General features: G+C 46.3%; 1 protein-coding gene across 5 annotated transcripts in view; it reads right to left on the minus strand.

Moving 5' to 3' along the window:
- Positions 1 to 21,878, minus strand: part of usp32 (ubiquitin specific peptidase 32) — a 100,394-nt gene extending 78,516 nt beyond the window's left edge. For all 5 annotated transcript variants that reach the window (XM_069166494.1, XM_069166493.1, XM_069166496.1 and 2 more), the window contains exons 1-2: positions 21,658 to 21,878; positions 140 to 267 (exon numbers count right to left, since the gene is read on the minus strand). In XM_069166494.1, coding sequence (XP_069022595.1) covers positions 140 to 267; positions 21,658 to 21,715 — 186 coding nt within the window. In that variant the 5' untranslated portion in view covers positions 21,716 to 21,878. The remainder of the gene's footprint in view (positions 1 to 139; positions 268 to 21,657) is intronic.
- Between the last annotated feature and the right edge of the window lie 3,932 nt (positions 21,879 to 25,810).

Raw genomic sequence — 25,810 nt, forward strand, 5'->3', positions numbered from 1 at the left:
AGATCATTATGAACCAGCCGTGTACAGATCTGAGGACTGTGGCGACCCTTCGAGCGGCTCCCTGTGAACCAGCCAGCATTTTAAACCTGCAGTGCATGTAGCTGAAGGACAGTGGGAACGTGGCTTTGCTGTGACTTACCTCTGCAACTTTAGGAGGAACTCCATCTCCCAGCACCTCCCTGTAGAAGCACTGCTGGGTCATGTAGTAGGAGAGGCCGCTGGTTCTCTTGAAGGCATCTTTCAGCCGCTTCAGTTCCACATCGGTGACTAACGAGGCAGAAAGAGAGAGGTTCAGTTAGAGAGATCAGAACGGCTGCTGTGTGATGTCACAGAGGAAAAAAAACATCTAAACTGGACATGATCATCTTTATTTAGGTCCATTTAAATAGTAAAGAACAGTTTTCTAATACAGAACCAGAACCACCACAGTTGGGGAGACAATGATTTTTGTCTTTGGGTTTGTCATGTGAGTGAAATGAGCCTTGAACAGTCTGTCAGTAGAATATATCATGTTTTACAGACATGTACCCAGCAGGGTCGACAGCACACAGCTGACTAATGATCTGATCATGAGCACACAGCAGCTGAATGATCAGCAGCAGTTACCCACAGGGTCAGCACGTATGTGACGGTCAACACGCCATAATGCAGCATGACAAAGGGTTCACTCAGTCATCAATTCTACCTCAGTAGAGACAGACGTGTCAGAGATGGGTCTGTTTATACGAGGAGGGGGAGCGTCGCAGCGTCACAGAACCAGCAGAGCGGTAAAAACCCCGCCCACATGTTGTATGACTGGTGGTCAGTCAGCATGGTAGACATGCAGCTCATTACAGCAGAACATCAGAGCTCACTGGACTCACACTGCTCATGAGGTTTCTTCTGTTTAAAAGAGAACCCGGCCAAGACGGGATGTTTGGTCCAACACCATTATTAGGGATTACAAAAAGTCCTCGTATATCTGCCAATATTCTTTCTATTTATCTACTGTTGATATAAACATAATTTGTTTGCAATGATCCCTGAAATGTGTTTATCAAACACTTTGGGTCTAATTTACGAAGCATTTGCGTGTAAAATCACCTGCAAACTTCACACCACCCGCAAACAAATGTCCATCAGATCTACTAACGACGTGCAGCGAGGACTGCATCTTTCAAATGTGCAGTTTAACACGCGTTGTCCATTCTGCGTGTTTTCCTGCATGTATATGTAATATTGGACGTTTCTGCTTGAAGGTGCAAAATACTGGGAGGAAACATGCAAATAGAACAATTTATCACCCGCAATGATATTTACTAAACCTGGAAGTAGAAACTGGAGAAGTGATTGTTGTGTATTTTAGTATGACTGAAGGTTTTAATCAGATGAGCATCAGGAGAGACGGCTGCTCTTATTGTGAAGGAGACACGGCTGCTCTTATTGTGAAGGAGACGCAGGAAACCACAGAATACGTAGAGAACCAGGTTTTACACCCGTTAAACATTTCTGATGTCAGAGGCAGAAATTATTGTCCAGCAATGATATTTCTGAGTTACTGAATGAACAGAAAGATGATTGACAGCCAACAACAAGGAGGAGCCACGAAATAACCAGCATTTAAAAAACTTCTTCCGACTCAGCATTTTGCTGCCTCTGGGTGGTTCCAGCGTATCTCTGCTTGGATCTCCCTCCAGTCCTGTTATTCAGGTGAGCTGTCACATCCTGAATGAGTCCTGCAGAATTCACAGGTAGCTTCATCTGGTTCACGAGACCTCCAGGAACTCAATGAAATCAGCTGCTCATCACAGAAAGATCTGGACCTGCTGATCGCTGTCTGTTAGAGGATCTCATCCACCGTCCTTTTTGTTTTCCCTTCAGTATTGACTTCCTCACTGATGATCTCCTATAAAGTGTTTTGTTCTTATTATTTTTATATTTCTTAATTTCAATGGGATCAGATTTCCTTTTGGTTTTGCGGTCGTTCTGTGTTTTTCAGTGCTGGAATCACTTTAACACACAAACCCTCATTTAAATAGAGATTTGCACCTGACTTCAATGACGCAATGAACTCAGTAAATCACCTGCAAAACGGGTGCAAAAAAAGTGCAAATCTTTGGACGGAACACGCAATTTAGTACCTTTATTTGAGATCTTAGTAAATCAGGCCCTTTGTGACAAAGATGTGTGATGGAGGCAGGATATTTTACAATTTATTGTCCACGCTGACAGTCACTGGTAATTTAATAATTAAAAATAATAATTAAAAAACACTAATAGCACCATTTCTGATTAACCCCAAAGATATTTTTCTGCATTATGTTCTGTTTCATATCGGCCAACAAACACGATACATCCGATCCAGGCCGATATCAGCTGATCACATCGGCCTGCAGCTTAAAGTTTAGAAAAATGTCAAGTTAAAGGTCATCTAGACAGATTTTAATATCAATATTTACCACACTGCTAGTTTGAAACGCCACTGATTTAAAAAAAAAAAAAAGAAGAAAAAAGTTTAATTATTATCTGTTTTGAACATTTCTGTGCACTTTGCATCATGATGAGTCGGCTGTGTGGTGAGAGATGAGGTCATACTTCTCTTTCTACCTGCAACACTTTTCATCTAATTAATACGGAGGCCGGGAGCGGCCATGGGAAGAAAGAAAATGTAATTTAATTTAGTTTCAACTTTAAACTGAGGACAGCTTTAATGAAGGGATATAAAGGATTATTGTTAGTAAACGACAATAACGATGATATTGAGAGTTTGTGGATTAAATCGTTAGCAACATGCTAACTGTGAGGGTGCTATCGACTTTATAGTTGGTTAGCTGACAGTTGAAGCAGGTGAACTTCATGCTGAGAGGAGGAAGTCTGTTGTGATGTCTCTCTTTATATAAACTCATCTCGTGTACACAAATGAATTAAAACGTGGGAAGGAATGAATTAAAATGTGGGAACAAATGAATTAAAACATGAGAAGGAATGAATTAAAACGTGGGAACAAATGAATTAAAACGTGGGAAAAAATGAATTAAAACGTGGGAACGAATAAATTAAAACGTGGGAACACATGAATTAAAACGTGGGAACACATGAATTAAAACGTGGGAACAAATGAATTAAAACATGGAAACTGCTCCCAACATACGTGAGTCACGAGGCTGCACGACACACTGTGTGTGTGTGTGTGTGTGTGTACCTCGCTTACTCTGCTGCTGTGGTGAAACACATACACACACACACACACACACACACACACACACACACACACACACACACACACACACACACACACACAGCTCTATTGTTACACCGTCCACATCAGACACCGCTGGAAGTTTCCGGACGGAGCAGCATCACTGAAGAAACACATTCATCTCTCATATCAACACGTCCACCTGACATGAAGGACGAAGGACAGCGAGGACGAAGGACAGCTCAGGAGACAAACTGCTGTCTTGTCGGTGGGATGATGTCTGAGGTCATGGTTTTGTTTGCTGCCGTGTGTCTTGTTAAATATGATGTCACAAGCGATGAGGTGCTGAGTACACGTCGTTACCACGGCAGCGCAGTAATGTGACGCCTGCTGCTGCTTCTTCTTCCTCTCGACCTTTGACCCCAACAGCCACCGCTCTCCACCAACCAGCTCCATCAGCTCACATTACAGGGAGCGTCTCAGATCTGCTCCACCCTGACCTGCACTTCAGGGCTGGTTCATGCAGCCGAACTCTGTCTGCCAGCGCTTCACTATTTAAAGCAGAAACAGAACACAGGCAGGGTGAGCGACGCGTCACCGTGTGGACGCCGTCAGAAGGAAAACCAACCGGGGTGTGTTTCATCACTGGCTCTGATCACAGCTGATCATAATCAATAATAATAATCAATAAAACTCATGTGGTTCTCTGACATTAAAGCAGTTATGACCAACCCACGAAGGATGAAGTAACTTTATGAGAGAAAAATGCTTTTATTTTGAAACATCTTTAAACCCTCCATGTTGTGATAAGTGACTCTGACACCAGCCTGTAGGGGGCAGTAGAGTCCACGTGGCTTCAGGTTGAACCTGGAAGTCTAAACACACCTCCCACACACACACATCACAGCAATCTGCTTCTTCTGGTTCAAAGTGATGAATAACAACAAAAAATATCAAAACTACAACAGCAGGAACGTCCTGATGCTGAGCAGCAGTTACAGGACAGAAAGAGTCCACCTTCCTGATCCTTCCCCCACACACACACACACACACACACACACACACACACACACACACACACACACAAACTAACATCACACACATACACACACACACACACACACACAAACTAACATCACACACATACACACACACACACACACACAAACACACACACAAACTAATATCACACACATACACACACACACACAAACTAACATCACACACATACACACACACACACACACACACACACACACAAACACACACACAAACTAATATCACACACATACACACACACACACACACACACACACACAAACTAACATCACACACATACACAAACTAACATCACACACATACACACACACACACACACACACACACAAACTAACATCACACACACACACACACACACACACACACACACACACACACACACACACAAACTAACATCACACACACACACACACACACACACACACACACACACACACACACACACAAACACACACACACACACACACACACACACACAAACACACACACACACACACACACACACACACACACACACACACACACACACACACACACAGAGCGCCTGGAGGTTGTGTGATTCCCTCCATGTCTGTGAAGACGTTTGATCAGGAGGTGTTCAGAGTACTTTTACAGATATTATGTAAATGGACTGAATTGTTCTTGTTCCGCTCTATTAATGTGTAAATCAGGTGGTGGGCAGGTGGTTACTACATAAGGTGGTGGGGTCAGGTGGTGGGCAGGTGGTTACTACACCTTCTTCTAACTTATTTCCGTTAGGACTGCGGCTCCACGCTGCTGCTGGCTGCATGTCAACTTTAACTGCATTACTGGACCAGCTCAACATTTTGGAGGAATTACTTGCATTTTTTAGGAAGTAGATAAATAAAAGCTGAAGTGGCAAACTGGGGTTTTAAGAGGCGGCGGCGGCGGCAGGGGGTGGGGGTGGGGGTTGGGGGGTGGGGGTAATTATTTCAGGACCTTCCAGGAACAGTTTCTGCTGGTCAATTGACAGCCGAACAGAAAAAAACTCCGAGAGGTCATTGAGCAAAACCAGGAAGTAGCCCTGTACATAAGCTCTCGTATAACTGTGTTGTTCTTATAGTGACGCTCTCATAAACAAGATCTAATGTGTCAACCAGTGACCTGCAGCTTATATAATGGTGATGGAAATTTGAAACTGTGCTTTTGATATATGAGGGGAATCATTTCCTTCATCGTTCTATGACCTCGTGCCTGATGAAATCAGGACGTACTCAGCAGAACCAGATCCTGGGTTCAAAGATGGCGCCTGAGGATGAGAACTGCTCGCATGAAGCACGAGTCAACAGACTGCTGCAGCTTCCTGCACCGCTGCACACATGCACAGGTGTTGGTGTCACGTCTGTGACATCACTCACAGAGGCCGAACGACTGACCGATCTGATTGGAAACCTGACGATACTACGTCCCGCCCACCGATAGCTGTAACCTGACTGCACCACAGGCCTGTCAATCAAACAGACACGCCCCCAAAAACAGGTCTTCTTGAATCTTCTTTTCTAATGAATGAGGGATTATTTTCAGATGGACCTCCAGAAAACTAATAAGAAGGAGTGACTTTAGCTAACAACACCGAGATAACTGATGGACACATTTTATTCACTTTGGATTTGATGACAGAAGTTGAATGGGAGTCTATGGAGCCGGAGGCTTTTTGGAGCCGACCTCTAGTGGCACTCGCTGGTATTGCAGCTGAAGACACTTCTGGATCGGAACCATTTTTCAGACCTGAAGCTACAAACTCTTTTATATCCAGTCTTTCGTTTTGAGGAGCACTAATACATTTGAATACATTTTCCTTTTAAAACGCAGAACTTTTGCTGTGCTTACCAGCAGTAAACCTCATCAGCGTCAGGAGCCACAGCGATTAGCATATGAAGCTAAAAATGAAACTAAACAAGTTTGTAGAAAGATGAAGATGGAGAGCATCAAACGCACCAAAATCAGCCTCCAACCAGAAGCCAGTGGGGTCACAAGATATAATGAGTTTTAAGGAGGAGGGCCGGACTGAGACTGGATCGGGAAGGGAGAGCAGAGAGAGAAAAGAACAGCATAAATATCATAATACTGCACTGTAGCGATGGTTTGTTTAATCTGTCCCTAATCTATAACGATACTGCAGAAAACACTAATGTAGTCGACTAATCAGTGACATTTGGCGCCACAAGCTCCGCCCCTCAAACCCCCAAATTAGGGCTGGGAGATATGGACCAAAAGTCATACGGGGATATACGATAGATATCTCCATATTTTATAACAAGTGGGTTAAATATCCATTTGTAAGTCAAAGCTTCATGTGAAATGTCACAAGTACCTTCAGTAACACAGAGTGTGATCGAAATAAAAGAGAAAGGCAGGGTTTCCTTCCTGTTTTGAAATATACAGCTGATAATAATGTCAATGAAAAATTACAAGAAGTAAAGAGCTTCCATTAGAAGAAACAGGTCTTTCTCTGAAATGCTCCGTCAGCGGTTTTTAACATCAAATAACTTATGGAGGGAGAAAACTCATCTACACCCTGGATACAGCTTTTTAAAATCTGCCCTACGTGACATAACGAGCAGGGTGTCCCGGGACAGGAGCGTCACCTCCTCACCGCGGGAGGCTTCTGAGATGCCCTCTCCAAATATGGATTCTGCCCTTTCCCCGTCTCTGAGCGGGCGACATAAGCCACCCATCTGGAGTGTAAAAGTGATTAAGAGGTGAAGTGCTGAATCACAGGCTTTAGAAACCCTGCAGGAGGCCCGGCACATCACACATGGATCAACACGGAGCACAGAGCTGCAGCGCCGGATCCAGCAGCGCCGGATCCAGCTCATTATTTAAACTGGTGCTAAAATCACATCCATATTTAGTTGAGCTAGTCTGAGGGAGTAAAATCTTACTTTTTTATCACCTTTCAAAACCTACAGAAACAAAAAGCTTTAGAGTGGAGAAAAGTTTAAAAGAACAAAGTGGAATACAACAAACCCAAAAAGAGTTGGAGCCATCAGCAACCAGAGAACTGCTCATGACTGGAGCACAGAAACAGACATAAAGCATGTCGGTGGAGTGACGGGCAGCTGTCACTGGGATCTGTCTTCTGAACCACAACCATCCATCACAGATTCAGAGGAACAGGCAACGCAAAGAAGCCAAACAGACAGAAAACCGACTCACACACCGATAACCTTCAACGTGTCGTCGACAAAAAAACATGAATGTGTTTCAGCTTTAAACTGGCGAAGACAAAGAGGAAACCTCGCTGGTAAGAATTCACAACTACGTCAGTGGATCACCATCAGCCCACCTGTTACCACGGAAACATCAACATTTACTATTTCACCACCTGAAAGTACAAATAAAGCGTCAGACTCAGGAAATCGATAACAGAGCGCCTTGAAAAGCTCCAGGACGCAACGAGCCGGGGGGCGTGTCCTCACGATACAGGACGCAACGAGCCGGGGGGCGTGTCCTCACGGACCTCACGATACAGGACGCAACGAGCCGGGGGGCGTGTCCTCACGGACCTCACGATACAGGACGCAACGAGCCGGGGGGCGTGTCCTCACGGACCTCACTATACAGGACGCAACGAGCTGCAGCCGGTCAGGACCAACATGCTGTGCACCTTGAATTCGTCCCTCAGGGTCAGACTGTCAGCACAGACTTCTACTGGGATGTAAACATGACAACACTCGCTGGAAACCACCTGAACTGTGGCGCCATGGCAACAGGCTTCTCCAACATCATGATAAAAACGCCAGTTTCTTGCTCATTTTCAGTTTCAGGTCCACGGTGAAATCGATGTCATGCACGTACCACAGCTTAAAAAAACGTGTGTAACTGCGGCGATGGTGATGGAGCCCCTCAGAGCAGGAAATGAGCAGTGACATCTGATGACACAAACTTTATTGTTTTGATTGATTATCACATTTGGTTTCCATTTCAGTTCCATCACAGCTGCGACTATATGACACATTCTCTAAAGAGCTTTATAAATATTGAGCTCATTAAGGCAGTCAGCTTGCTGGTTCTACAGATAGTCACTGTGGGAAGGTCCAGACCCGGTGGCTCTCATACACACTCCTGATATGAAGGTGAAGCATAGCATGTTGGTAAATATCAGCTGATGTGATGATGATGATGATGGGCAGGCAGCCTAGTTCATCCACTCACTGTGAATCAGGATGCATGTGAGTGTGTTCTGGCCTCATAAATCAGCATGAGGTCCAGTGGTGGCGCTGAAGGGCTCATTATGGATCCTGCAGGCTGCACCTTCCCTCCACTGGACCCTGAGCTCCCTCTTCTCCACACCGACACGCTGCTCAGCAGACAGCCTGCTGACGGGTCAGCGGAGCGGCCATCCATCAGCCCGGCCACCTCTCCACAGATCACTACTGTCCTCCATTTACAGTCTGAGGCTAAATGTACGCACAAAGTGACTCTGGCTATAATTACAATTCATCTTAAACTAGTGTTTCACATCAGAGAGTAAAACACTGAAGTCCCTCCTGGACAGACATCCTTCCCTGCTGCAACATCTGCTTCACCACATCAGGATTTTTAGGATTTTACAAGTTGTTGATGAAATCAACAGAGGTGCACATCTATGTTGGACAGAAAGAGACTGTTTTTGATAAATGAGTATTTGAACTATTATGAATGGCCTGTTTTTGTTCTAAATTGTATTTTATTCTGTTATATGTTACAAGCTTGAAAAACCAAAATACAAGTGAAAAAAAAGATGGCAGAACATGAAAGAGATGACTGACAGACCGACACATGCGTGTGTGTGCGTAAACGCAGACAGAAGAACACTGAATACACGTGTGATCTCCAAATGACAGAAATGTACTGCAAAAAGAAAAGATCATGGAGGCCTCATCTCGTAGCAGGAGGGAACTGTTCATGTAAAAATGGAAACAAACATGTGAGATAGAAGAATGAGGGTGAAGCGGCCGCCCAGCAGGTAACTCACTCTGCAGAGACTCACTTCAGAAGCTGCCTGAGAAAACGGCGCTTTTCAGATTTGATCAGTATCAGTTCTCCAGCGGATCGTTTTAAACAGGAGCTGCTAACAGTTGATTCAACTTTGTAAAGCAGACATTAATCTGGCAGCATCACGATGTCTCCACCTCTCAACAAGTCTGATGACGTCCAGCTTTTCCTCCTGACTGTCACACCCACATTATGAGAGCTTTTCTGGTAATTATAAGACCATCATGAGATCATTTATGCAGTAAAGTCACCAATTATTTTTCTTGCGTGAATAAAATAAACTTCTGTACAAAAGCATGCAGTAAGAAAGATCCCTAAATATAATGTTAAGTTCAATGAAGCATCATTACTTCAACGTGCAGCCACCAAAACCAAAACAAGAAAAACCTGACTGTGTCCCAATGACCACAGAACAAAAACAAGGATCTGTATAATTATGATACATACCCGTAAAACAAATATCTACATGCAAACACTGTTCCCAAGAACTACAGATTAAAGCGGGTTCAGACTCGAAAGGCTTTCTCTTTGTTTGATTTGACTGATTCACAAAAATAAAAGGAAATATAAAATTATAAAAAAGATGAAGATAGAAAAATGTCCTTGACTCCCTGTTCAGAAGCTCTCAACATCAAACAGGACCAACAATCATGTTTTAGAGACGACGCCGTGGCAAAACCAAACGCCACAAAAACAATGCCGGCAGGTTCAATCAGACTGAAAGAATCGATCAGTTAATTGTTAAATAACAGACTGTGTATCTTAAACTGTTTTATTAATCTGTTGATCACTGAAGTCATTTATGAAGCAGAAATAGCAAAGTTTCTCCTCACATGAGTGTTTCTCTTGGTTTGTAAAATGAATATCTTTGATTTTAGACTGTTGATCATAAATACAGATGCATTTGAACACATCACAGGTATCATGGCCTCGACAATAAACACAGGAAACATTCAGGGAGTGAACAAGACGTGTTCGACTCCACCGATGACAGAACGGCACTGCTGGATAATAGGAAAAGTTGCTGCAATTAGACGGACGAATAGGGAAGAAAAACAGAGCTGGTTCACATGAAGGAGAACACTGAGAGTTCTGTGCTGCTGTGATGCAACGACTGGATTCTGGACACTGGCTGCATTAAGTGCAACAGCTACCATCCCATTCACAGCAAACAATGGGCGGATTTCTACACACACACACACACACACACACACACACACACACACTCACACACACACACACACACACACACACACACACACACACACACACACACACACACACACACACACACACACACACACACACACACTCACACACACACACACACTCACACTCACACTCACACTCACACACACACACTCACACACACACACACTCACACACACACTCACACACACACACACACTCACACTCACACACACACACACTCACACTCACACACACACTCACACTCACACACACACTCACACACACACTCACACTCACACACACACTCACACTCACACACACACTCACACACACACACACACACACTCACACTCACACACACACTCACACACACACACACACACACACACACACACACACTCACACTCACACACTCACACACTCACACACACACACACACACACTCACACACACACACACACACACACACACACACACTCACACACACACACACACACACACACACACACACACACACACACTCACACACACTCACATACAGGCGGCGTTCCTGAACAGCTCACTTCACCTGCAGTCATGACATCACACATCCAGCATGACGCTGAGGAGGAAAACAACATAAAACAACAATATCTTATTTGTATTTTCAGAGCCAATCATCACTGTATTCAACAAACCCTCATAAAGACGGTATCAACCCCGCTGTTCAGCACATGCTGTTTTCTTAAACAACAACAACAACAACAACAACTGGATGCAGGCACACCTTTTAAGAGACATTCAAACTAATTATTCTTATTTTACAGACCGGTATCTAACCTGCTCTACTGAACTTTCTTTGACAGCAGGCTGAAATGCTAAAACAAATGATGGCTGTTCCGTCTCTGGTTGTGAATGTGAATCATCTTCTTAATGTTATTACTAACCGGGGATGTCATCACCATCATCAGGTCCACAGCAAGTCTGAAAAGGTGGCGGTTGATGTGTGGGAGGCAGTGAAGCTGCCGCACACCGGACTAACCACTGGAGATACCTCCATAAAACAACACACACAACAACAGTTTGGAGATACTTGGTGTTTGAGTCAGATGACCAGAGGCAAGTTGAAACCAAACAGAAGCCAGAAAGCACCGCTAACATTTCACTTCCCTGGATATCAACGAGAACCTGAAACACTCCCGTTGCTGTTCGTGGACCTGTTGAAGCGACGAATCACACACAGCGCTCGCAATTTAGTGGCTAACATGACCTTGTTTGTGTTTCCATAGCAACTCAGGTTATTCTGATTAGACTGATGTCGTCAATGACATGAGTTGTAGGCTGCTCATAATACAAAGTTACTGTCCTTAAAATGACATTAACATTAAAATATAACATTGGGAATACTGAGCGTTCAGCCTTTATTCAAATACAAGTTTACGTTGAAATCCATTCGTTTAATTTATTTATTATTTTTGGTCTTAAATTTGCAACTAATACTGAAGACTCCCAAAGAGCTGGTGCTGTGTTGTTGCTATTAGTGACACCTGCTGGTGTTGTGGTGTACTGCAGCTGCAGCGCCCCACAACAACGCTTCGGATCTAAATGTTTGCCGTTTTCTTGATCTGCTCTATTCAAATTACTGCATTACACTGCTAACACAAACTCAACACTTCCTGTGCCCGTTTCAAATTAAAAGCCTTCTATCATTTCAGAAGACACCTTTCCTTTCTGAACAAGGCTTTTATTCTGAAACATTTGCAGAATTCAATAACATTTCAGATTAATAAACCAGAACAAATGTTGAAGATTGTATGACTGTATTGTTGACTTTATTAAATCAAAATGACTGGACACACTGTTGATGATTGGAAGTGAACCTGCCACTGTAGGAACAGGTTACACCACCTTAGAAACACACTGAAACATCAGACAAACAGCACTACGCCCCTGGTGTATTTTAGCTACGATAACACGTCCAAATGTCAGCTTTGAAAAAAGACTTTAATGATTATAGACAGAGAAGCGAGCCAGTTCTGAGGTTCTGGGCCAATCTGGACCAACTGGTATCAGTTCAAATAAACCCACTTAATGCCCGGCCTTGGTTCTGGTTCTGGGCATAACTTCTTACAACTGAAACTGAGCTACAGTCAGTGTTTTCAGACCGCAGGAACTATTTCTCAGTTCTGACATCGGTGGGAGGAAGTTCCCCCTTTTTCTGTGTCCTCACCGGGGAAACCTAGAACCTTTTAAATTCCTATAACTCTGTTTTGTGGGACTTTTGTGGGACCGCCCTCTGCCTGGGTCCTCTCCCCGTTACCATAGCAACTGTGGTGACACACAGGAACACAGACAACCGCCGGGTTTAAACACAGTAAACTAATGGTAAACGAACATTAAACTACAGCTACAAACAAAACCTTTTAAAACAGCAGGAGAACGTTTTCAGAAAGTTTCAGTTTGAATGAAACACTTTGGATCATCAAACAGGTCAAATATGAACATGAATTTAACACCTCAAAGTTACTTTCAACACAAACGATATGAAAAGGCACCTGAAGAGAAACAGCTGATATCAGCGATGGAGGACGGGATGGGATCAGTGTTGTCTTTGGACCAGCGGTCCATTTTTCTTCTGCGGTTGATTTCCTCTTTTATTCAGATGGTAACGCAACATCAGCATCGTGCTGCTGCACATCTGAAACTGGCATACCAGAGATTTAAAATGAAGACTGTGACCTCTTATATTCTGAAAGATGGTTTCATTTTGGATCCAGTTTAATGTTGCGTCATCTGTTTCTTAGACACACTGCTCTAAAACAAACCTTTGAACATTTAGTCACCAATAACTTGATGGAAAAATAAACCTGAAAAATGAGCTTCACGGTAAAGATTACAAAATATTCAGGTTTAATTAGAGAGTTTAATCCTGGCTTTGTGTAAAATAAAATGTTATCAAACCCCGAACTGCTATTTACATGAATGCAGTTATTTGATTGACAAACATGTAATACTGAAACTGGACTCAGCTGCTGCTGTTAGAGCAGATGTACAGTGAGCGGTGCAGCTCAGTGCGTTGTATTGTTGTATTGCTGTACAGCAGGAAATGCAGAAGAGACAACACACCTTTCAAAAGGCTTCAGACTGTGTGTGCTGCTGGTTTACAGTAAACCAGTTGGAGGAAGTCAGGGAGTGAAATGACTGAGCAGCTCACCGATCAGGAGCCTGCTGAACTTCCTCATTAGTTTTATCAAACACAAGTCAATACTCCAGTTATAATCTACGACGACGTGTTTCCCAAGACAAGAACCGGCACTGCATGGTTGAGTCACGTTTTCATGTTTCAGTCGGAGGTCAGATGTGCTCTCAGGATACAGTAAGCTGCCATGCAAATTCAAACAACCAAAACAGGAGCCCACATACTGGAAGTCTGTGTGGCTGCTGTAATCAAATTAACCATCACAAAACCACGCAGCTCAGGTCACCATGCAAAGCAGCGGGTCATCGGCCGGGCTGCTGGCATCCTGACGTCACGCCGCTCGGAGGCAGAGAAACACGGACGACCGCCGGTGTTGCATCACCGGACGATACGGTGGTCGACCGCAGACGTTCAGACGGATCCTCGAACAACTACAGGGGAGTCTGATTCTGAAGAACAGTCGGACGTTTCCCTTCACAGACAGATACGTGTGTGTGTGTGTGTGTGTGTGTGTGTGTGTGTGTGTGTGTGTGTGTGTGTGTGTGTGTGTGTGAAACTTTTCATTTGAAATGTATACAGGAAGTCGCGGCATCCAGCCAACCAATGGTGTAACTTCCTCTCTTATTCACTCAGTGACTGAACGTTCTGCTGTTGCAGTTCAGTTAAAAAGGCTTTTATTGTGAAGGAGCTCCAGAGTGTCGGTGTGATATCCTGCTGATACGTTACATCTGGAACTACAGATTACAGCAGGTCCTAACTTTACTCGCTGTGTGCTCCTCTATTAGTTCTCTGGTTTGTATTGATGTATTTCTAGGTAAAGATCTTTGAAGTAAGATTTCTGTGAGCATATTACGTTCCAACAACAGTCTGAGGAGGAGAGTCGACACCTCCAGGAAGGACACAGTCCTGTTCACTGAACACAGTCTGCAGATAGGAAACCTTTAAAACCAGGAAAAGACAACAATTAGACTCCATCATGATATCAGGACATCCAAAATATTCCAAAATCTGAGACACTTTCCGTCTCGGATCACCGTACTGATATGATATCAGGACGTTATGCCAGAGACACGGTCAGCTGCTGCCTTTTAAAAAGGAGATGACATTAAACATGAACCTTGTTGCTCAACACTTAAAGTGCTCGTCCACTCACACGTGAGTTTGTCTTGTTGTTCCTGGAGTTGAATGTTGGAGCTTCGTGTGCAGGACATTTAAAACCAGTTTTCACTTTATCTGCTGGGTGTCCGATGAAAGTGAAAAAAAATCTCATTTTAAGGAGCTCTGAGAAGAAGTCCTTTACAATTTTTTTGGAACATAATGAGGTATAATACAATGTATGGAGTGATGAACTAAGATAAATCCTGAATACTTATTTTATTTATATTTATTAATTAATTTCTTCCATTTTATTTTCTAATTTTCATTTAATTAGATTATCTTTTTAAATTTCATTTCATTGGTGTGTCAACAGCAGATGTTCAAACTGCGTATGTTTTATTGTTGTTGTTTATGTTGCTCCTCTTATTATAAAAGTTAATAAAGACATGCTTAAAAAAAGAGTCAATTTATGGAGTTTTGTAACTCATGTTTTTGTGAAAAACCATCAGACACAAAAATGATGATTCATAGTGCAGTATTTTCCAAACATCTTAAAAGCTGTCTGGAGGGGATCATTAAGGATCATTTTACAATAAGCCAAAGTAATAATATAATATAATATAGTCCAGATTTTCTATCACTTGGTACCTCCAGGGCCATAATGAGCTCAGTGAGCTGCTGCGCAGGGCGATGATGATATTACAGCATTTCCAGACTGTGCCATTGAACCAGGACCTCCAGGCAGGAACCACTGCTCCTCTCCCAGCATGTTCGCTGCCTCAAACAACCCGGCTGTCTGGATGTTTGGACTTCAGATAACCTCTCTGTGTGTGTGCAGTCTTGAACCATGAACTTCTTCTTCAATGAGTTTTGTCTAATTTAGAGTACTGCTCATCAAACCGGGCCCTCTCTGGACCTCAATATGTTCGCTGATTCTTAATCTCTGCTCTGATTGGCAGCTTCTTTATATATTCAACTACTCACATTTATAATGCATTAATGTGTCCAGCACTGATCCAAGTTTGTTCTATTTCCAGAATGTGATCGTTTGCATGTGAGCTGTTTAAAGTGCGTGTGAGCTGTTTAAAAGTGCATGTGGGCTGTTTAAAGTGCATGTGAGCTGTTTAAAATGCGTGTGAGCTGTTTAAAGTGCATAAAGTGCATGTGGGCTGTTTAAAGTGCATGTGAGCTGTTTAAAGTGCATGTGAGCTGTTTAAAGTGCGTGTGAGCTGTTTAAAAGTGCATGTGGGCTGTTTAAAGTGCATGTGAGCTGTTTAAAATGCGTGTGAGCTGTTTAAAGTGCATAAAGTGCATGTGGGCTGTTTAAAGTGCATGTGAGCTGTTTAAAGTGCATGTGAGCTGTTTAAAGTGCGTGTGAGCTGTTTAAAAGTGCATGTGGGCTGTTTAAAGTGCATGTGAGCTGTTTAAAATGCGTGTGAGCTGTTTAAAGTGCATAAAGTGCATGTGGGCTGTTTAAAGTGCATGTGAGCTGTTTAAAGTGCATGTGAGCTGTTTAAAGTGCGTGTGAGCTGTTTAAAAGTGCATGTGGGCTGTTTAAAGTGCATGTGGGCTGTTTAAAGTGCACGTGAGCTGTTTAAAAGTGCATGTGGGCTGTTTAAAGTGCGTGTGAGCTGTTTAAAGTGCATGTGAGCTGTTTAAAATGCGTGTGAGCTGTTTAAAGTGCATAAAGTGCATGTGGGCTGTTTAAAGTGCATGTGAGCTGTTTAAAGTGCATGTGAGCTGTTTAAAGTGCGTGTGAGCTGTTTAAAAGTGCATGTGGGCTGTTTAAAGTGCATGTGGGCTGTTTAAAGTGCACGTGAGCTGTTTAAAAGTGCATGTGGGCTGTTTAAAGTGCGTGTGAGCTGTTTAAAGTGCATGTGAGCTGTTTAAAATGCGTGTGAGCTGTTTAAAGTGCATAAAGTGCATGTGGGCTGTTTAAAGTGCATGTGAGCTGTTTAAAGTGCATGTGGGCTGTTTAAAGTGCGTGTGAGCTGTTTAAAAGTGCATGTGGGCTGTTTAAAGTGCGTGTGAGCTGTTTAAAGTGCATGTGGGCTGTTTAAAGTGCATAAAGTGCGTGTGAGCTGTTTAAAGTGCATGTGAGCTGTTTAAAATGCGTGTGAGCTGTTTAAAGTGCATAAAGTGCATGTGGGCTGTTTAAAGTGCAAAAAGTGCATGTGGGCTGTTTAAAGTGCATAAAGTGCATGTGGGCTGTTTAAAGTGCAAAAAGTGCATGTGGGCTGTTTAAAGTGCATGTGGGCTGTTTAAAGTGCAAAAAGTGCATGTGAGCTGTTTAAAGTGCATAAAGTGCGTGTGAGCTGTTTAAAGTGCAAAAAGTGCATGTGGGCTGTTTAAAGTGCATGTGAGCTGTTTAAAGTGCAAAAAGTGCATGTGAGCTGTTTAAAGTGCAAAAAATGCATGTGGGCTGTTTAAAGTGCATAAAGTGCGTGTGAGCTGTTTAAAGTTCAAAAAGTGCATGTGAGCTGTTTAAAGTGCATAAAGTGCATGTGAGCTGTTTAAAGTGCAAAAAGTGCATGTGGGCTGTTTAAAGTGCAAAAAGTGCATGTGGGCTGTTTAAAGTGCATGTGGGCTGTTTAAAGTGCATAAAGTGCATGTGAGCTGTTTAAAGTGCATAAAGTGCATGTGGGCTGTTTAAAGTGCATGTGAGCTGTTTAAGGTGCATGTGAGCTGCTTAAAGTGCATAAAGTGCATGTGAGCTGTTTAAAGTGCATAAAGTGCATGTGAGCTGTTTAAAGTGCATGTGAGCTGTTTAAGGTGCATGTGAGCTGCTTAAAGTGCATAAAGTGCATGTGAGCTGTTTAAAGTGCATGTGGGCTGTTTAAAGTGCATAAAGTGCATGTGAGCTGTTTAAAGTGCATAAAGTGCATGTGGGCTGTTTAAAGTGCATGTGAGCTGTTTAAGGTGCATGTGAGCTGCTTAAAGTGCATAAAGTGCATGTGAGCTGTTTAAAGTGCATGTGAGCTGCTTAAAGTGCATAAAGTGCATGTGAGCTGTTTAAAGTGCATGTGAGCTGTTTAAGGTGCATGTGAGCTGCTTAAAGTGCATAAAGTGCATGTGAGCTGTTTAAAGTGCATGTGAGCTGTTTAAGGTGCATGTGAGCTGCTTAAAGTGCATAAAGTGCATGTGAGCTGTTTAAAGTGCATGTGGGCTGTTTAAAGTGCATAAAGTGCATGTGAGCTAAAGTGAAACATCAAGCCTGCACACTCCTGCTGGAGTGAACGCTCCGGACGGCAGCGAGGAACGATCCTGGAGGAACACGTTGAAGCTGGACCGCTCCGACAGGATGCTCCCGGATCATCTCGTTGCTGGTGAGCTGGCAGAGTCGAGCTTCTACGAAAACTGAACCCATAATTGCTGCAGTCAAGCCTGCTGTGGGAATCAGGAATGCTGCCATGTGACTGGTCAGATAAGGCTGGATGGCTGGGTAATTCCACCGCGTGTGTGTGTGTGTGTGTGTGTGTGTGTGTGTGTGTGTGTGTGTGTGTGTCTTTCACACGTGACCATCAGAGTGAGAATGGCAACCAGCTCGAGGAACGTCACAACCACCACACAAGGATTTGATAGCGGAAAGACAGAAAGCGACACAAGGACGAAGGCTCGTCCAAATATTGGCTGAAATTGAAGAATCCTATAACTTAAAACAAAATGGACTTTAAATGTCAATGCAAGGCAAATGTCAGTCCAAGTTTACGGTGGCAGCCCGGTGAAGTTATGGCACCGTCCCGGATGAATGTGTAACAGCCTGAAATCCACAGACAAAGTTCAGCTGCTGCCAACCCGGCGGAGCAAAGTGCAACAAGATCTCTAATGTGCTTCCTGATAAATGTTCACCCACATCTTACATAAGAAGTGCAGCAACACTAACAGCATGCAATTACTGCTGACTTACTCCTGCCCATACAACCCGATCCAGAACCAGGACCAGGACCGTCCCATGCAGACAGGCCTGTCAGACCCGGTTTGTTTACATTTTTCAGTGTTAAAAAGCCCCAGACGCTCCTTCTTGAAGAGACCAGCTGCAACGACAGAACATCGGTTTGTTGTTCCGACTACACATCCAGCTCATGTTGACCCGACAGTCCTCCAGTACCAGGTCTGGAGGCATCCCGGAACCGCAGCTGGAAGCCAGCGAACAGCCGAGCGGCTGCACGGGCAGAGCCGTTACCGAGCCGATCAACAGCTCTGTGGCCCTCCTGGCCCTCCGTGGCCCTCCTGGCCCTCCGTGGCCCTCTGTGGCCCTCCCCTCCTGGCCCTCCCTGGCCCTCCGTGGCCCTCCTGGCCCTCCGTGGCCCTCTGTGGCCCTCCCCTCCTGGCCCTCCGTGGCCCTCCGTGGCCCTCCCCTCCGTGGCCCTCCCCTCCCTGGCCCTCCGTGGCCCTCCCCTCCCTGGCCCTCCCCTCCCTGGCCCTCCCCTCCTGGCCCTCCGTGGCCCTCCCCTCCGTGGCCCTCCCCTCCTGGCCCTCCATGGCCCTCCTGGCCCTCCCCTCCGTGGCCCTCTGTGGCCCTCCCCTCCTGGCCCTCCGTGGCCCTCCCTGGCCCTCCCCTCCCTGGCCCTCCCCTCCTGGCCCTCCGTGGCCCTCCCCTCCCTGGCCCTCCGTGGCCCTCCCCTCCCTGGCCCTCCGTGGCCCTCCGTGGCCCTCCCCTCCGTGGCCCTCCCCTCCCGGCCCTCCCCTCCCCTCCTGGCCCTCCGTGGCCCTCCCCTCCCTGGCCCTCCCCTCCGTGGCCCTCCGTGGCCCTCCCCTCCTGGCCCTCCGTGGCCCTCCCCTCCCTGGCCCTCCGTGGCCCTCCGTGGCCCTCCCCTCCCTGGCCCTCCCCTCCCTGGCCCTCCCCTCCTGGCCCTCCGTGGCCCTCCCCTCCCGGCCCTCCCCTCCCCTCCCCTCCTGGCCCTCCGTGGCCCTCCCCTCCCTGGCCCTCCGTGGCCCTCCGTGGCCCTCCCCTCCGTGGCCCTCCCCTCCCGGCCCTCCCCTCCCCTCCTGGCCCTCCGTGGCCCTCCCCTCCCTGGCCCTCCCCTCCGTGGCCCTCCCCTCCTGGCCCTCCGTGGCCCTCCCCTCCCGGCCCTCCCCTCCCCTCCTGGCCCTCCGTGGCCCTCCGTGGCCCTCCCCTCCGTGGCCCTCCCCTCCTGGCCCTCCGTGGCCCTCCCCTCCCTGGCCCTCCGTGGCCCTCCGTGGCCCTCCCCTCCGTGGCCCTCCCCTCCCGGCCCTCCCCTCCCCTCCTGGCCCTCCGTGGCCCTCCCCTCCCTGGCCCTCCCCTCCGTGGCCCTCCGTGGCCCTCCCCTCCTGGCCCTCCGTGGCCCTCCCCTCCCTGGCCCTCCGTGGCCCTCCGTGGCCCTCCCCTCCGTGGCCCTCCCCTCCCTGGCCCTCCCCTCCTGGCCCTCCGTGGCCCTCCCCTCCCGGCCCTCCCCTCCCCTCCTGGCCCTCCGTGGCCCTCCCCTCCCTGGCCCTCCGTGGCCCTCCGTGGCCCTCCCCTCCGTGGCCCTCCCCTCCCGGCCCTCCCCTCCTGGCCCTCCGTGGCCCTCCCCTCCCGGCCCTCCCCTCCCCTCCTGGCCCTCCGTGGCCCTCCCCTCCCTGGCCCTCCCCTCCGTGGCCCTCCCCTCCTGGCCCTCCGTGGCCCTCCCCTCCCGGCCCTCCCCTCCCCTCCTGGCCCTCCGTGGCCCTCCCCTCCCTGGCCCTCCGTGGCCCTCCGTGGCCCTCCCCTCCCGGCCCTCCCCTCCCCTCCGTGGCCCTCCCCTCCCTGGCCCTCCCCTCCGTGGCCCTCCCCTCCTGGCCCTCCGTGGCCCTCCCCTCCCGGCCCTCCCCTCCTGGCCCTCCGTGGCCCTCCGTGGCCCTCCCCTCCGTGGCCCTCCCCTCCTGGCCCTCCGTGGCCCTCCCCTCCCTGGCCCTCCGTGGCCCTCCGTGGCCCTCCCCTCCGTGGCCCTCCCCTCCCGGCCCTCCCCTCCCCTCCTGGCCCTCCGTGGCCCTCCCCTCCCTGGCCCTCCCCTCCGTGGCCCTCCGTGGCCCTCCCCTCCTGGCCCTCCGTGGCCCTCCCCTCCCTGGCCCTCCGTGGCCCTCCGTGGCCCTCCCCTCCGTGGCCCTCCCCTCCCTGGCCCTCCCCTCCTGGCCCTCCGTGGCCCTCCGTGGCCCTCCCCTCCGTGGCCCTCCCCTCCCGGCCCTCCCCTCCTGGCCCTCCGTGGCCCTCCCCTCCCGGCCCTCCCCTCCCCTCCTGGCCCTCCGTGGCCCTCCCCTCCCTGGCCCTCCCCTCCGTGGCCCTCCCCTCCTGGCCCTCCGTGGCCCTCCCCTCCCGGCCCTCCCCTCCCCTCCTGGCCCTCCGTGGCCCTCCCCTCCCTGGCCCTCCGTGGCCCTCCCCTCCTGGCCCTCCGTGCTGTCAGGAGAACTTGACAACATTCAAGGAGCCTGAGCCGTGTTTCGGTGACCAGGGTCCAGCCAGCCCTCCGGTAGCCAACACGAGCCCCGCAAGCAGCGGAGGACGTCACACCGAGCCCCGTCCAACAATCTGTCCATTTAACATGACCTTGCTTATAAGTAAACACACACGAGACATTAAACAACACTCGACGCCATTTCGATATTTCGAGGAATAATAAGTCCAATCGGAGTGGACACAATAACCACAACGATCACTGAACTCGTGTATTTAAGCTTTCATTATCGGGAAACGCTGCCCGCTGCAGCCTCCAAGTGGAGTCTTCCGAGGGGCAGACGACTGCGGAAAACACAGACATGGCGAAACCGATCAATTACACGTGTGTCCAAAAAAATAAAGGCAGATTTGCAACGATTTCGATGCCGAATTAAAGAACGTGTGCTCGCCCTCCCGCGGAGGCCGCGTGTCGCCCTGTGACGGACGTCCACCGAGGACAACCAGCGAGTCCCTCTTAAACCGTCAGATGTCCCGTCCTCCTTTGTACTGACAGTTAGCCGGAGCTAGCGCTCAGCTCACCTCTCTTCACGGCCTCGTCGTACGACAGGAACCCGATCCTCGACTCTTTGGCCCCCATGTTCCCTCATGTCACGGTGGTGGGCGGAAATACACGAGACGAGCCGCGTTCATCCAGAGTGGGTCTTTATCCGTTTATTGTGAAATGGGTTCCTGGCGGTGCGTGTGTGTGTGTGTGTGTGTGCGTGTGTGTGCGCGGTGAACGGGTGAATGTTTTCAGCGACGCCTCCATTCGGTCACATGATCGGACTCGTCCCGGTCAGTTGATCAGCGCCTCGAACGGTTGTCAACACCAACCGGGACTCACGGGCGGAAGTGGGTTTATTTACACGACAGTCACGAACATGAAGTGGGTTTATTTCCACGACAGTCACGAACATGAAGTGGTTTTATTTCCACGACAGTCACGAACATGAAGTGGGTTTATTTCCACTACAGTCACGAACATGAAGTGGGTTTATTTCCACTACAGTCACGAACATGAAGTGGTTTTATTTACACGACAGTCACGAACATGAAGTGGTTTTATTTCCACTACAGTCACGAACATGAAGTGGTTTTATTTACACTACAGTCACGAACATGAAGTGGGTTTATTTCCACTACAGTCACGAACATGAAGTGGTTTTATTTACACGACAGTCACGAACATGAAGTGGTTTTATTTACACGACAGTCACGAACATGAAGTGGTTTTATTTACACTACAGTCACGAACATGAAGTGGGTTTATTTCCACTACAGTCACGAACATGAAGTGGTTTTATTTACACGACAGTCACGAACATGAAGTGGTTTTATTTCCACTACAGTCACGAACATGAAGTGGTTTTATTTACACTACAGTCACGAACATGAAGTGGTTTTATTTACACTACAGTCACGAACATGAAGTGGTTTTATTTCCACTACAGTCACGAACATGAAGTGGTTTTATTTACACTACAGTCACGAACATGAAGTGGTTTTATTTCCACTACAGTCACGAACATGAAGTGGTTTTATTTCCACTACAGTCACGAACATGAAGTGGGTTTATTTCCACTACAGTCACGAACATGAAGTGGTTTTATTTCCACTACAGTCACGAACATGAAGTGGTTTTATTTACACTACAGTCACGAACATGAAGTGGTTTTATTTACACTACAGTCACGAACATGAAGTGGGTTTATTTCCACTACAGTCACGAACATGAAGTGGTTTTATTTACACGACAGTCACGAACATGAAGTGGTTTTATTTCCACTACAGTCACGAACATGAAGTGGTTTTATTTACACTACAGTCACGAACATGAAGTGGTTTTATTTACACTACAGTCACGAACATGAAGTGGTTTTATTTCCACTACAGTCACGAACATGAAGTGGTTTTATTTACACTACAGTCACGAACATGAAGTGGTTTTATTTCCACTACAGTCACGAACATGAAGTGGTTTTATTTCCACTACAGTCACGAACATGAAGTGGGTTTATTTCCACTACAGTCACGAACATGAAGTGGTTTTATTTCCACTACAGTCACGAACATGAAGTGGTTTTATTTACACTACAGTCACGAACATGAAGTGGTTTTATTTACACTACAGTCACGAACATGAAGTGGGTTTATTTCCACGACAGTCACGAACATGAAGTGGTTTTATTTACACTACAGTCACGAACATGAAGTGGGTTTATTTCCACGACAGTCACGAACATGAAGTGGGTTTATTTACACGACAGTCACGAACATGAAGTGGGTTTATTTACACGACAGTCACGAACATGAAGTGGTTTTATTTACACTACAGTCACGAACATGAAGTGGTTTTATTTACACTACAGTCACGAACATGAAGTGGTTTTATTTACACTACAGTCACGAACATGAAGTGGGTTTATTTCCACTACAGTCACGAACATGAAGTGGGTTTATTTACACGACAGTCACGAACATGAAGTGGTTTTATTTACACGACAGTCACGAACATGAAGTGGGTTTATTTCCACGACAGTCACGAACATGAAGTGGTTTTATTTACACGACAGTCACGAACATGAAGTGGTTTTATTTCCACTACAGTCACGAACATGAAGTGGTTTTATTTACACTACAGTCACGAACATGAAGTGGGTTTATTTCCACGACAGTCACGAACATGAAGTGGGTTTATTTCCACTACAGTCACGAACATGAAGTGGTTTTATTTACACTACAGTCACGAACATGAAGTGGGTTTATTTACACTACAGTCACGAACATGAAGTGGTTTTATTTCCACTACAGTCACGAACATGAAGTGGGTTTATTTACACTACAGTCACGAACATGAAGTGGGTTTATTTCCACTACAGTCACGAACATGAAGTGGGTTTATTTACACTACAGTCACGAACATGAAGTGGGTTTATTTCCACGACAGTCACGAACATGAAGTGGGTTTATTTCCACGACAGTCACGAACATGAAGTGGGTTTATTTCCACGACAGTCACGAACATGAAGTGGTTTTATTTCCACGACAGTCACGAACATGAAGTGGTTTTATTTACACGACAGTCACGAACATGAAGTGGTTTTATTTCCACTACAGTCACGAACATGAAGTGGTTTTATTTACACTACAGTCACGAACATGAAGTGGGTTTATTTACACTACAGTCACGAACATGAAGTGGGTTTATTTCCACGACAGTCACGAACATGAAGTGGTTTTATTTACACGACAGTCACGAACATGAAGTGGTTTTATTTCCACTACAGTCACGAACATGAAGTGGTTTTATTTACACTACAGTCACGAACATGAAGTGGGTTTATTTACACTACAGTCACGAACATGAAGTGGTTTTATTTCCACTACAGTCACGAACATGAAGTGGTTTTATTTCCACTACAGTCACGAACATGAAGTGGGTTTATTTACACTACAGTCACGAACATGAAGTGGGTTTATTTCCACTACAGTCACGAACATGAAGTGGGTTTATTTACACTACAGTCACGAACATGAAGTGGGTTTATTTCCACGACAGTCACGAACATGAAGTGGTTTTATTTCCACGACAGTCACGAACATGAAGTGGGTTTATTTCCACGACAGTCACGAACATGAAGTGGTTTTATTTCCACGACAGTCACGAACATGAAGTGGTTTTATTTACACGACAGTCACGAACATGAAGTGGTTTTATTTCCACTACAGTCACGAACATGAAGTGGTTTTATTTACACTACAGTCACGAACATGAAGTGGGTTTATTTCCACTACAGTCACGAACATGAAGTGGGTTTATTTCCACGACAGTCACGAACATGAAGTGGTTTTATTTACACGACAGTCACGAACATGAAGTGGTTTTATTTCCACTACAGTCACGAACATGAAGTGGTTTTATTTACACTACAGTCACGAACATGAAGTGGGTTTATTTACACTACAGTCACGAACATGAAGTGGTTTTATTTCCACTACAGTCACGAACATGAAGTGGGTTTATTTACACGACAGTCACGAACATGAAGTGGGTTTATTTCCACGACAGTCACGAACATGAAGTGGGTTTATTTCCACGACAGTCACGAACATGAAGTGGTTTTATTTCCACTACAGTCACGAACATGAAGTGGTTTTATTTACACGACAGTCACGAACATGAAGTGGTTTTATTTACACGACAGTCACGAACATGAAGTGGTTTTATTTCCACTACAGTCACGAACATGAAGTGGGTTTATTTCCACTACAGTCACGAACATGAAGTGGGTTTATTTCCACTACAGTCACGAACATGAAGTGGGTTTATTTCCACTACAGTCACGAACATGAAGTGGGTTTATTTCCACTACAGTCACGAACATGAAGTGGGTTTATTTCCACGACAGTCACGAACATGAAGTGGGTTTATTTCCACTACAGTCACGAACATGAAGTGGTTTTATTTCCACTACAGTCACGAACATGAAGTGGGTTTATTTACACTACAGTCACGAACATGAAGTGGGTTTATTTCCACTACAGTCACGAACATGAAGTGGGTTTATTTACACTACAGTCACGAACATGAAGTGGTTTTATTTCCACTACAGTCACGAACATGAAGTGGGTTTATTTCCACTACAGTCACGAACATGAAGTGGTTTTATTTCCACTACAGTCACGAACATGA

Source organism: Embiotoca jacksoni, unplaced genomic scaffold (assembly GCF_022577435.1).
Source record: "Embiotoca jacksoni isolate LCO1_2020_lvr unplaced genomic scaffold, fEmbJac1.0.p SCAF_39, whole genome shotgun sequence".
NCBI classification, from domain to species: domain Eukaryota; kingdom Metazoa; phylum Chordata; class Actinopteri; family Embiotocidae; genus Embiotoca; species Embiotoca jacksoni.